General features: G+C 42.2%; 1 protein-coding gene across 1 annotated transcript; it reads right to left on the bottom strand.

The window, feature by feature from the left end:
• Positions 1-101: 101 nt before the first annotated feature.
• Not1 (CCR4-NOT transcription complex subunit 1) lies at positions 102-12,930 on the bottom strand. The gene is made up of 8 exons (XM_069039580.1): positions 12,328-12,930; positions 11,855-12,061; positions 9,536-11,800; positions 6,485-8,466; positions 5,950-6,373; positions 5,351-5,881; positions 498-2,035; positions 102-437 (listed from the first exon to the last, which is right to left on the bottom strand). The coding sequence occupies exons 1-8, from the start codon at positions 12,427-12,429 to the stop codon at positions 359-361; spliced, it is 7,128 nt and encodes a 2,375-aa protein (XP_068895681.1). The 5' UTR covers positions 12,430-12,930; the 3' UTR covers positions 102-358.
• Positions 12,931-14,182: the final 1,252 nt, after the last annotated feature.

Genomic DNA, 14,182 nt, shown 5'->3' with positions numbered 1-14,182 from the left:
TTAATTTCATTTCGTGCAATTCAAAAGCAAACTTTGACGCGATCACCGTGGCGACGCCATCTTTACTTCGAGCGAACAGAGGTCGTGAAATGAAAGGCTCGTTTGCTTTCTTCAAAACATTGAAAACCATTTAATACATCCACATATTTATAGTAATTACAAATACTTGAAAATTTCTTAAAAATAACTAATTTTTTTACAGAGCTATTATCTACACGCTATCCTTATACCTAAAAAGAATTAATCAATCGCTTAATACCAGAACAAAATTAAAATTAATACAAAGCAAAAAGAAAAATAAATTCGAGTCACAATATATAACCATTTTTCAATATATACAGATCACAAAGACGTGTTATCACTCTTGTATTTCATTTTCTTGGGTCTGCACTGTTGTCTTTTGGACCATGCAAGATCTCGCGACCGACTCAAACAACCTGAAAACAAAAAAATGCACGATCGAATCGAGCAACGACAAAATCTACACGATTACTCACTTTTCGATCTCCGGAGCGCAGTGTACAAACTCGTGACTCCAAAATTTGTAAGTGGGATTCTTGATCAACTCGATGAAAGTGATCAACAAACCCCACGGATGCGGTCTGTTCACGATCAGTCTCTCCAAGAGAACCCTCGTTATTTGCTCTTGAATGGCCTCCGTGTTTGCTTCGGCGAATAAATACAACAAAGTACACGAGAAATAGTGCGTGTGACTGTTGGGATAACGCAGTTGGTTGGCTATGGCATTCAAAAACAAATACCTCCCCTCGGTATCGAGGTCCACCGCCAGGTTTTGGAAAATGTCCATGTGGGCACTGTGGGCGATGGTGGTCATGTTGGGAGGGTGTCCCTTGCCCCTTATGTACGCGATCGCCTGCATCCCCACGTGCAAGACGAGCGCGTTCATGAGGGGGATGTTGTACCTGACCCCCGGTTCGTTGGAGATCTGCAAGTTGCTTCGCAATTCCGAGAGGAAGGTGACCGGTGCTCGCGCTTTCAGGTACGACTCCAAGTCTTTCTTGAATTGCGCCGGCGTGATCATCATGGGGATGTTCGCGAGAATTCTGGGTCCGAAAGAGATTTCCGGCAGCATGTCGACCTTCAAGTTCGGAGTGAACGGATCGGGTAGTCTCATGTTGCGAGGGAACGCTGACAGGATCAAATTTCTCATTTGAATACAGTTTGGTGGAATCACATCGCAGAAATTGTAGTGGTAGTCGCACAAGAACTCGGGGAAGTCGTGGAGCAGAACCAGCAACACTCTCAACGTGCCCTTGTAGAGCATCGTCACAGGTTTGGCCAGTTCCGCGTTCCTCAAAAACGGCGACAAATACTTGAACAGATCGATCAAGAGTTGGGCGTACAGCGGCCAACACTTCTGTTGCGGCGTGCTCGCCAACATCCGTCCCATGAATATTCTGTGCGAAACCAACTCCAGCCAGGCGTAGCAGAAACCGGCTGCTTTGGTGGGACGCAAGATGTGCAGGGTGTGGCAGTACGCGTTCAACACGTGGAAATTGATGGCTTCCAAAACTGGCTCCGGCGAGTTTAACTCGAGGAACAACATGGTGAAGATCCGCTGATACGGTAACTGATTGAATTCGATGGTTCTAGTATCGTGGTCTTGCAGCAGACAACCGGCAACGATACCCAACACCTTGTTCAACAAGTGAATCTTGGTGGTGGTGTTGTTCGCATCGCCCGAATGTTTCACCAGCAGCGCCACCAGACGGACGAACGCGTCTAGCGTGTTGTAACATTTAGCTCTGACGGTAGTCAACTGAGCGGAATTAGCCTTGTCGGCGAAAAATCTGTACACAGCTTCGACGCACAACTGCGTCGACAATCTGAAAAATCTCGTTATCAGATCGTCGGTCTTCAGGATCCCGTGCATGTTCATCTGGTGCACGAAGACGCTGAAAGCTTTCGTCGAGTCGCGCCCTTGAGGCTGGTTGTAAATGCCGATCCATTCCCTCAGCAGGAAGTCGGTCTTCTCGACCAGTCCCGGAGGATCCTCGTAGTTGGGCGCGCGCACCTAAAAACAACACTAAAATCATTTCCGTCGCAGTCGACGCCATTAAAATGGAATTTTATTCGCGATTCCATTTATCAGTGAGACATCTGGTGCGAATTGTATGAACTAAATCAAGTCACACTCACGTCGGTGGCTATTTCAGTGGTTTGTTTTTACGACAAAAAAAAAACGGTCTAATTGAAATGTATTATTTAAAGATGACTAAAAATAAGATCGATAAAACAAATTGTTGTGTTTTTGGTTGTAGCATGTGCCGAAAAAACGAACCAGAAGTATGTTTTTACAGTGTGGAATAAAATGATTTACATCTAGTTACCTTTGCATTACCATTGAAAAATATGAAATGCCGCTCTAGAAAAAAAGAAAGCCTAACCTCAAAATATATATCCAAATTCCAAATGTGATTTATTGCAAAGGGATGATATGAATGCAAAGTTGAGATTGAAATTAAAAAGCAAGTCACAGCTAGTGTTGAAAGTGGCCACCAACGTTTGTTAATTCAATTTAGTAAATTGTAAAAATTGTCAATTTGATTGATGACATTTATTGACAGAACTAATAGTTCGGCACTTCGAAAAAAAAAGTAGAGCGGTACAGGAAAATTTACATGTGCAAAAATTCCAAAGGTAACTACTCTCGTGTCAAAAATGGATAGGGATATTCGTTACTAGGTTGCCATAAATTTGGTTAGGTTGGAGGCTATGTGGTTTCTGGTGACAAACAAAAGATATCCCAAAAATGTAAGACAGCAAATTAATTGTAACTGTTGCAAATGACTTCTCGCTAAGTGATAGATGATTTTTCGTTTCACAATCAATTTTGGTTACTGGCGGCATATTTATTTGGATTTAATCTCTCAATTCAAAGTAACCAACCTTAGGCATTCAAAATAACTTTTGAAAATTCTAGTTACACACAACATGAAAAACGTTATTTCCCTAAAAGTTCGAATTCTAGGGAGTAATCCATTTTTGACACGAGAGTAGGTGTAAATCATTTTATTCCACACTGTATTTATTTCCACGTTGTGGCGTAAAACCACATCGAAAAAGTGTTTGATTCTAAAACCGGGTCGAGCGAAGGAAAGCACGATAAAGTGCTCTATTATATCGCGTATTGAAATCCTGGGCTGAGTAGGCGTTGGAAAAATTAAACCGTTTAGAACAGTGTAAAGTTTGAATTTCCCGCCGTTTGACACGTTTATGTTTAATCGGGACATATACTCTCGTGTCAAAAATTGATTACTCCCTAGAATTCGAACTTTTAGGGAAATAACGTTTTTCATGTTGTGTGTAACTAGAATTTTCAAAAGTTATTTTGAATGCCTAAGGTTGGTTACTTTGAATTGAGAGATTAAATCCAAATAAATATGCCGCCAGTAACCAAAATTGATTGTGAAACAAAAAATCATCTATCACTTAGCGAGAAATTTGTCATTTGCAACTGTTACAATTAATTTGCTGTCTTACATTTTTGGGATATCTTTTGTTTGTCACCAGAAACCACATAGCCTCCAACCTAGCCAAATTTATGGCAACCTAGTAACGAATATCCCTAAATCCTAGGGAGTAATCCATTTTTGACACGAGAGTAACTGAAATTTTTTAATAAACAATTGTCAAAACGTTATCATGTTGGTATGAGCCAAATAGTGATTTTCATGATAATACGATTAGTCACACTGAGTGTCAACATTTTTTTAATCTAACTGAGACTGCGCCCTGACGAGCGAGACTTTATTTCAAATTCGAAAATTATTTCCGCTGATTTCTCATTGAATTTGTTTTAAAAATGAATTCGCGGAAAACAGGTCCGGGAAGTGAAATGAACATAACCTTAACTATGATTTGGTGTCAAATTGTTATACAGCTGGTCCATATGTGCACATTTTGGGGTGGTAAAAAATGGTTTTTTACTTAATTTTGACATTGACAATTGTTTATTAAAAAAATTTCACTATATATAATTGAACATGTTTGTTTTCAGCAAACGGTGTCCTTAGATATTTGCTTCGAGAATAACAATCGTTAAGTTATTCTTTTTTTAATGTAAAACATTGCAAAGAAAGAAAAAAGATAGATTTTTTTGGTTCTAAATTTTAGGTTAGTTGTCAACATGCTCCAAATAATCTACGCTTTAAAAAAGCACAACAATTGACGGTTTCCAACGCCTTCCCAGCGCAGGATTTCATTTGAACGCGCGATATAATGGAAAACCCTTCATCGAATTATATGAGGGTATGTGGAAACACTTTAAAAAAGAAGACTACGTATACTCCGTACTCTGATTGCACGTTTTTTGACAGAAGACAGACACAGAAACAAGTGTGGCGGGAATTAATCTGCAAGGCTGCAATGGTTTTCTACATAACGTGAAACAATTGAAATGGAGAGTTTAGTATTTTTCACTGCGTTATGTTTTGGAACTAGAATTTAAAAACGTGCAATCTATCAGCGTACGGAGTATACCTACCTTTCTTAGTGAAATAGTATTTTAAGGTTATAGGAATGATTTATTTAAGCATCATCTTTAGAGAGCAGAGCAAAAAACTACATTTAAGGAAGTGCCATTCCTTCTGTAAATTTACCTATGAAAACATTTTCTCAAAAAATAAATCAAAATAGGTCCACTCCACAACACATCTTCTGTCTGCAGTTGCCTCTAAATAAGTTAAAATTTTGTGTAACCTTAAAAAAGCTACCTCAAAAAACTTAAAATTACGTAAAATCAACAACTTATTTTAGAAAACATTGTACAGTCACGAGCATTAAATCTTGGTCGTCAAGGTCATTTTGAAATTTCCCGCTACCGTCACAAATTAAAAATTTTGCCTGTTTAATTTGGGCCAATGTCAATAAAACGTCCATCGAAAAAAATTGGTTAAAGTTTTATTTTAAACATTCAAAATTATGACCCCAATATCGTTTTTTAACAGAGTAAAAATTATTTCGCTGATAGAGATGGATGTGTCAGAAGCTATTAGTTGAGACTTCCAAGATGACAAAATCTTGACAAGTCAAATACATAGAACTTATGAGAGGTGGTTATGCCCGTTTCACATTAGAGCACTTTCCAGTGTATCAAAGAATGACCTTGACGACCAAAATTTATTGCTCGCGACTGTACAAGCACAAGCCGCGTCGAGCCCGAGTATGTTTTTTGCGTCAGTGGCGCCCCCAACGGTAGCCGAAATCGCCAATAACATGTGTTCAAAAAATTCAAGCGGTCTGGTGCTCCCTTTTGTTTCCGTTAACCGATTGGAAAAAAATAATGACCACCCTCTTGTGATTTGTTTCGTTCTAGATCGCTACTCACCTGAAGAATTCCGTTGTGGATGTGGACAGTGGGACCGACGGGTGCTCTGTCCCCGAAAAATGGCGTTTCGGGATTTTGTCGCAGTATGTCGATGATGTTCCCCAACCCTTCTGGTGGTTGTCTCGTGTGCGTCTGTATCTTGGCCAGCATCTCTATCGTGTTGCAGAGGTCGTTGTCGGTGACGAATTGGTTGGAACGCTCGTCGATCAGATACAGCTGGACCAGCTGCATGGCGAAGTTGACACCCATGTAATTTACGCCGTTTTCCATGCACTGGGCCAACGCCATGTCGTACTGGGGTACGTGAACCAGGCCCGACCTGATCAGAGTGTCGACCGCTTCGAGGTTGTAACGGTAATCTTCGCGGCAATCGGTCAACAATCTCGTCACCAACTTGTTGGTCCACTGTTGGCCGAAGATGCGGGGATCTTGGAAGGACTTCAAAATTCTGACAATGATCTCCTTGAAGCGCATGACGACGGGGTCGTCGCTCAACGAAGGAACGAGGGTGTCTTGTAATATTTCCACACACTGAAAGCGAACACGACAACGAGAGAACGGAATGATAAAATGTGAAAGGTCGAATAGGAGGGTCGCACCTTTTGTACGATGGCTTGGGGAGGGGTCACATCCCTGTTTCTCAGGATGTGCATCAGGCAATCTCTGATCATCATCATGTTCGAGTTGATGTGGCCATACTGCGGTTGTCCCGACACGGCCTGGATGAACTGTTCCACTTCTAGAGCGAGCTTCTCTATCAACAGGGCCAAGTCGTCGTTGATCACGGTGGCCTGGGGTAACGGAAAAGGTGTCGACGGATGCAGTTGTGTTTCGATCGGTGTCAAATTTTGTTTCTGCAGAAGAATGCTCGAATCTCGTTCGTTCGGAAGAAAACCTGGAATGTTTCTGGCAAATTCTTCGTAAACGGCCATCTGACTGTTCGAAATGCCACCGACTTTGAGGCGAATTTGTTCGGGCATTCGTTCGGCTTGGTACGTCAAAGCGATTGCGTCGCAGTAACGTCTGAAACAAAATCGAATCATTATGGAGTTCCATCGAAAGAAAAAAATATTTCTGAGATTAATTTTATTTGTCAACTAACGACACGTAATCGATAACTTTCGACCGACTTACCTTCCTTCCTGTCTTGCTATCTTTCTAAGATCGTACTCGCTCATCAACCTCTTGTCGATTTCCGGTATCGCTTTTTCGACCGCGGTCTTCTGCACAAAAGCGCAAGCCAACTCCATATTATCATTGGCGATAATGCTGGCGGCTTGTTCGATCATCTCCTTCTGCTGCATCGTCGGTGTACCGATGCTGACCAAAAGGGCTTGTTTAAGATGCGTATTGATGGCGGACAACAACTGATCGCGACAAGTTATCATCGCCATCCCGGCGGTCAAGTTTCGCACCATGAAGTGCGCGGCCAGACGCATCCTTCCCTCATCCGGGTCCAAGGCGAAATCTTTTCTGATTATCTGCTCGCAGGTCTGCAAAGCGATCTTGATGGAACGGTCGACGACGGGTGCGATCCACTCCTGTACGGCGTGCTCGATCGAAGATCTGACCAAAGGTTTCAGCTGAGGCTGATTTTGAAAGAGCAAGATGGAGGGGCTGACTACAGTGTGCGTCTGGAACGACGTCATTCCGGCGATCTGAATGTCACTATAGCTAAAACGCGGTTCCGGAGGCGCTGACAGAGCCGAAGTGGGTGTGGTGCTGTTGTTGTGAGTTACGGGAGAGTTGGCGGCTTGTCCTGGAATCATGTTGACCAGTTCCGGTTCGGTGATGGTTGCCGGTTGGACGTTGCCTTGAGACGACGAGATCATAGCGTTTTCCCTGTTCGACGGTAGCGACAGTTGATACTCGATCTTGTGAATTCGCTCGGGATCCTTCAGGTACATGGTGGGTTTGAGCTGGGCCACGTCGATATCCAGGTTCTTGCAGAGAACTTCGATTTCAAATTTCAACGTCAGCTTCAGATCCGGCTCTTGGTGCAACTCGGCCAGGACGTTCATGATGGCCATGGTCCAGGGGTTTTGCGGTTTAAAAACTTTGCTCTTGGCGCACGATTCGATCACCTTCGCGACGAAAGGCACCACGTACAAGAGCTCCTGTTGACCCTTGTTGTACGCTTCGACCAACAACGACTTCAAGTCGAGGTCGATCTGCAGAATCGGTTTGTTTCGCGCCAACGTCAACATGCCTAACCAATGGCCTAAATTTTTGAGTAACGACCTATCGGAAAAATTTTCGATACCTTTGTCCGACCTCAACAAAACTTTGATGTTTCTGTAGGTCTCTTTGGTCACCATTCTGTAAACGTCGTTTACGTTCAAAGTGTCGAGGAAGTTGGAGTACAACACGTGAAAATTCAACTCGATCGACGCCCTCTTCATCACCAAATACTGCGCCAACCAAGGCCAATAATCCTCGGAAACCAGATCCCTCAACTCGTCGCACTTCGTCTTGAGATTGAGCTGGCTCAAGTTGTTGAAAATGAACGCGATCTTGTCTTGCAACGATTCGGGCGGAGCTATCACTTTTTCGTCTTTCTCGGTCGCCACAAGCAGGGTGTCTATGTTAGTCGCGTTCGCGATGGAAGGCCGACTTCCCAAAGTGCTGGTGGTGGTGGTGTTGGCTTTGCTGGGTGCGCTCGAACTCATGGTCGAATTTGGTTTGTACACCTGAGACACCGGCGTGTTCGGTGGCGCCAACATCGACGCCATGCTCGCGGGCAAAACCGTACCTTGGGGCTTATTCGGTGGTTCCATGCTCTGAAGACCGTACTCCACATATTCCTGTAAATGTTGAGGAAACTCTGAGAAATGCCCTATCGCTCTGACGTGCTCGCAGTATTTGTGATATTCTTTGAGGCGACCTTTAAATCTATCCAATGCCGCTATGCCAAAATAGTACATTTTAGAACCCTCGGGTTTTTTGAGGGCCTCGAGGACGAAGCGGAGAGCCAACCCCAAAGCAACATACGATGTCACTATACTTCTCTCGATTATACCTCCGAAAAGTTGTGCAGTAATGAAGAGTTCTTTCTCGGGATATTGAGGGAAGAATTTGTATTCTTCAAACAGATTTCGGAGCATACAATTAAACACCTGCAAAACACAATTTATTCACAGTTTTACTCAATTTTAAAATCCAATTATTACATTCTACACAACAAAATCAATAAAAAAAATTATAAGCACACAGCAAACAAAAATTAAAACATACACATTTACCAAACAAATTTAGTAGCCAAGTACTAGATTCATCTACGTTCTTCTACGTTCACTTGAAACAGAAAATTGATGGTATCCATATTTTATAATGTTTGCTACGTACAGAATGAAAAATCTACAGTTCGGTGGCGTCGCTCGACTGGTTCATACTTCGAGCCCGGATTTTCTTAGAGAAAGCACGTTTTTCCGTTTTATAGTAACAAACAAACCGTTTGTCAATGTCAACCCACATCAACAAATCAATATTTCTTGTCTATTAATATAAAAACGTAGGAATCGTAAGACAACCAACAGAAATTATTATGCCATTTCCACCGAAAATACCAGTGCTCTACGATAATCTACCACCCTTTGAGGTCGGCTCTCAAAAAACAGTACTCGATTTTTCGCAAATACACAGAAAATACATCTCCAAAACAAAGAAACCGGAAAAAGAGATGCACTTTTTGTAAACTTGTGATTTTCATTATGATTGATAACTTTTTTATCATTGAAAGATAATCGTATTTCTAAAGCTTCCAGAAAAACAATATGGAACAGTACAGCAATGAAAATAATTACGAGTAAAAGTAATAATTATTCTGCACATCAGTCTGTCAATAAATGTTTTTCGAGTGGACTTTCGAATGAGCGAATGGTCGTTTTATTTTTGGCTTTGATTCCCCGATAAACCGCTGTTCGTGCTAATTTACGAAATAGAACAAAAACGTGATTTCCATTAGTGCTACTCGATTTGCAGAGCTAACAAACGGTGCAAACCATCATCGAACTCCACGAAATATTGAATGCAAAAATCATCATCATTCATAAGTGTACAGCTGTTGTAAGCGATGCGACAAAACTCAGATCGAAGCAAACAAAACATGCCACAAAGCCAGCAAAACAACGGTCAAAATATAAGACACAAAAAGCGGCAATTAAAAAAAAAACATCTACGGCTTACTTCTCGTTCGCGCTTGTTATGCGAATCCTGAAATCTCTTCAACATTTCCAAGACTTCATCTATGGACAGCGTGGGATGCGGAGGATGATTGTAAATCCTTTGAAAATAACTGTTCGCTTCGTCTTCTATGTCCTTGGACACGTTGGGGGACATTTCCGGGAACAGATTGTACTCTGGGATGCGACTCTTGTCGATGTTGGACGCCGGTCCCATCCTACCGATGTTGCCGATCTGGTTGACTCCCAGAACTAGCGACGAACTGGTTCCTACGGGTCCTTGATGCTGCATGGGCATCATCGGGAACGGACTGTTCGACGGTCCCGCCCCCAAGATTCTCGACGGCGAGCCGGGCGACTGCACCAAAGGACCTAGACCGCCCGGCAGGTTGAACGCCGAGCTGGTGGGACCCGACATGGTCATGTTGGCCAAATTAGTAGTCAAACCGGGAATCGTGTCGACGCCGGAATGATTGTACAGTTGTCCCGAAATACCCGAAACCCCGAAGGGTCCGTCGACGGCTCTGGATCTTACTAGGGCGGGTTGCTGGCGGGATTTGAGCAAAAGGGTGCAGTTTGCTGTTACGGTGATGATGGCTTCTTGACACTCGGGGCTGACGTTGTTCATGCAAGACTGCAGACAAATCATTATCGTGGTGAGGGTTTCGTTAGGCAACGATGGAGCCTTCGTCATCGCGTCGTCGTTCTTTCCCATTATTTGCGGGCAGCGTCTGTGCAAGAATTTTATACAAGCGGAAACGAAGGCTTCGCCGTGCTCGCGAATTTTGTCCGACAGCCACTTTTCCAGCTTCAGATATTCTCTACGGGAAGCTAGGCACGCCAAATCGATGATGAAGGGGTACGATTGAGAATTCTGCGCATTCAGAAGCATCGAGAGCGCTTTGAGGTCTTGAGCTACGTCGAGGATTCGAGACAATCTCGTCTGGTCGCAGTCGCTCCTGACGTACCACTCCGCCATTGCGTGCATTATGATGGACTTTATGTTGATATTGGTCGTGTGCCAAGCGTGATGTAATATTATTGCCGAATTTGGATGATTCAATAAGAAGATCGGAATCAAACTCGAGAGCAATTCTTGTCTCAGCAGAGTAACGGGTCCTGAAATTTGTAGCAAGGCTAGGACCAACACGTCGGGGCAGTTGTGTATCGGATATTTGAACAATTCTTGAACGTACGCGAACAGCCCGCTTTCGGACATGTGAAGAAGCAGCTCGACGAGATTTAGAGATCTCCAGTTGGCGAGTTCTTTGCTGTCTTGTTCTGGTGGTGTTTTAAGCACGTCTATGCTCACGGTCATCGCGGGATAATCGGCGAAACAGAACACATCCGGGTTCTTGAGGATATTCTGTATCAAGCTGAACTGTCCTTCAAGATTCGTCCATCTTCTGTAAAATTGGTCGATGGGAAACGTCTCTGGGTGAAATCCTAATGTTTGGAGGCCTTGTCGAAGTGCACTTATTAGAATGATGAGTCCTTGTCGGTCTTTTGTGACGAATTCCGGATGGTCCAACTCGGCTACGACGTTTGCCCATTGAAAATTCGGCACGACCTCCTTCAACGCCTGAACGAAAACTTCGACATTCCACGACGTTCGGACGTCGTTCCCTTTGCTGAAAGTGCCCGGCGATTGTAAACTGAGTGATTCCTCAAGGCCACTGTGTGTTCGGCACATAACGGTAAGTATCCGGGCCACGGTGGCTGGAGTTATGTCGCGCCCCCCGAGCTTCATCAGATTGTTCCGGCATTCCTCCACCGACGAAGTAAAACCGAAACCGATTTCGGCCACTAAATCGGCCAGTGACGTTTCTAGCATGCCCCCGGATAAACCGGGGCCTTCTGAAGACATTTCCGGGGACAATTCACAATGTTCAGGGTAAACTAACGGGGCGAGCACTACAGGAACAAGATCCTTGGGAAAATCCCTCTGCAAGGTGTCGAGAAATGCCCGATGTGCGCTGTTAGAGAGTCCTACTTCTTTGGGGGCTTTCAAGATGGCAGAAAGTATCAAGTGGAGTACCTCGGGAGTGGTCTCGTGGAGCCCCCCCTCGTGTTGACGACTGCTGCCTTCTGTTTCTATGTAAGACTGCACAAGAGTTGGGACTGTCTGACGCAAATGTGCTTGGGCGAGGGCCGAAACTTCCAAGTTTGAAGAGTGACGAAGAGCAAGGGCGAATACGACTTCCTGGACAGCTGAGAGGCGAAGGCACTTGCTCAACTGCTGGAAGAACGGAGATCCGAATTTGAAGGCCTAAAAGAGTTTAGAGATTGACGCAACCGAACATGATCCGAATTGATTCGTTACCTTGTTATTACTCAAAGGATTGTCTGTGATGTAACAAACAGACGTCAGCAGTGAGGGTTTGTTTAATAAGCTCGAGCACTGTTCTAACAATGCTTGATTTTGGGGAGATGGAGCGGTTATTTTGCTAGTAGACTCAGAGAAGTCCACTGATGAAAATAGACATTGGAGCAAGTGACGGTCCGCCTCCAGACCATGCAAAGTTACCAACTACAAATAGAATATTTAAATGAGTTTAAATGCACCTGTGCGAAAGATAAAATACTTCGATAATCTGAATGACATTTTTGCAAGAACGTGAACGAAAAAAAAAAAATAATAACAATCAAAACACCTTTGTTCAGAATAACATTGCTCGATCGGTAAGTAAGCGTGACAGCTGGCACTGGAAAACATGGCCGATATTCTAATTTGTCATTTTGATAATTTTAGTCCACGCATATTGCAATGTTTCAAAAATATATGACTAAATTTACCTTTGAGAGGTCGGCAACCACTTGCTTGTAGTTCTTTTTGGTTAATGATGCAACTAAATAACTTATTTGTGACAAGGTAAAAGACAACGAGTCTAGGTTCATAGTTCCATGAACACGGCCTCGAAAGCTTCAAATACTTTTGAAGCTTTCTTAGGTATGCACGGGGCTTTTATCCACAATGTCTTATTTATTTTTGAAAAATAACTAAATTTTAAATGGTCCAAGACCATCATCGAATCTTTAATGTACTTTTCACCACTTAATTTACCACAATCATCTTTTAACTCACGCAACACACAACACATGCACCGAACACAACATACATATGAAACTACGCATGATCAACACGAAGATCACTTTTGTGGGGGATATACGTTTGTTATTACAGTTAATTTGAAAATGGATGCATTGTTCTGAACAAAAATTGAAAAAAACTGGTAACTTCAACTGGGAACACCAAGAACAATGTCAAAAAAATGTCAAAAATTTGCATGTGCTTTGAAAAATGAAGTAATCTTCTTTAAGGCGCCACCTAACGAATTTCGTCAATATCTCACACATTCTGTCATTTACCAAAAAATGTCATTACAGAATATTTAGTATTTTTTTAATACACTACACCAGAGACTAAAGATATACACTACCAGTACCACTCACTGACACCCCCTCATGAGCTACCGGCTTGAGGTTACCACGATAACCATAGAATAGATACACTTCACCAGTCACTGCTGTCTTATGTAACACTCCCCACCGCCTTCACTACTTTTTAAACTTATATTTTGTTTTACTCAACTTAAAACACTAGAATTAATTTAACAAAATGAACTTTGCCATCTTCCAAACCCTTCAATATTCAATATTAAATTTAAAAAATCACACAATTTAATTGCATCTTGAAAGCATATAGACCACATTTTCTAGAAAAAGTGAACAGTTAAAATATTTTACTTAGTTAAAAACTAACTGATGATATACATACAACTTACATGCATAATGTAAGAGAATATTTAAACAAAGAATTCAAAAGCAAATACACACTTAGGCGGCCGTTGTCCGTTGATGGTTTCCAGGTGAAACCGCGGTCGTCGATGTGTAGGGCTTCACATTTCGTTAACAAAGCCTTAGCACCACATATCTTCCCGGAACCGTAACTTCACAGAATTCAAGAATACATTTGTTGTTAAAACTGTTCATTTTCATGTAATTTAAAGACTTGAAAACGTTTGTTTACTTAAAAAAAATCGCCGTGCATTCTTAATGATTCAAAATAGGTGAATTAGATATTTTTATATCAGTTTACACTTTATTTATTTCTTCGGCTTTAATTACCGCTTGCATAATTCTAGGCCTTGTTGGACATTTCCATATTTTAATAATCGATTGAGTTTAAATTTGAACTTCAGCTACTTTTTTAAATGCCAGACGTTCTTCTGGCTTCGCCGATAGTCCTTTGACGCGCGCTTTGGATCATTATCTAGCATAAATATTGTTCTTAAAAATTTTTACACTTTCTCTTCTTAATGCCTCTTCCATTCTCACATATTTTTGGAATTCTTGTTCATCGAGGGCTTAATGCAATTTTTCCTACTTCGTATATCTTACAAAATACTTTTTCATCAAGCAATTCTAATTCAGTTTCACTGATTCGAAGATAATTTTTCTATGGATCTCGAGTCCACAACTTATTACGAGATATAGCCCACTGCAGTTTCTTATAACTTTTTTCACAGAACACTGAAAGGTTGCTTTCTAGGTTCTGTAATTACTTCCAATTTAGAAAACTATAAATCCGATTCTTCGAATTTCTCTCATCTGCCTCCGACATTGTTCGATAACTCTCCGGGAAATTTCG

The sequence above is a fragment of the Tenebrio molitor genome, chromosome 1, assembly GCF_963966145.1.
Source record: "Tenebrio molitor chromosome 1, icTenMoli1.1, whole genome shotgun sequence".
Classification (NCBI taxonomy): Eukaryota; Metazoa; Arthropoda; class Insecta; order Coleoptera; family Tenebrionidae; genus Tenebrio; species Tenebrio molitor.
This window is presented reverse-complemented; position numbering and strand designations above follow the sequence as displayed.

Excerpts from the sequence above, each read along its gene's own strand:
- Not1 (XM_069039580.1), bottom strand. The coding sequence starts at position 12,429 with ATGAACCTAGACTCGTTGTCTTTTACCTTGTCACAAATAAGTTATTTA. Across the intron at positions 11,801-11,854 it reads ATCCTTTGAGTAATAACAAG|GCCTTCAAATTCGGATCTCC; the intron begins GTAACGAATCAA and ends AAACTCTTTTAG. Across the intron at positions 6,374-6,484 it reads ATAGCAAGACAGGAAGGAAG|ACGTTACTGCGACGCAATCG; the intron begins GTAAGTCGGTCG and ends ATTTTGTTTCAG.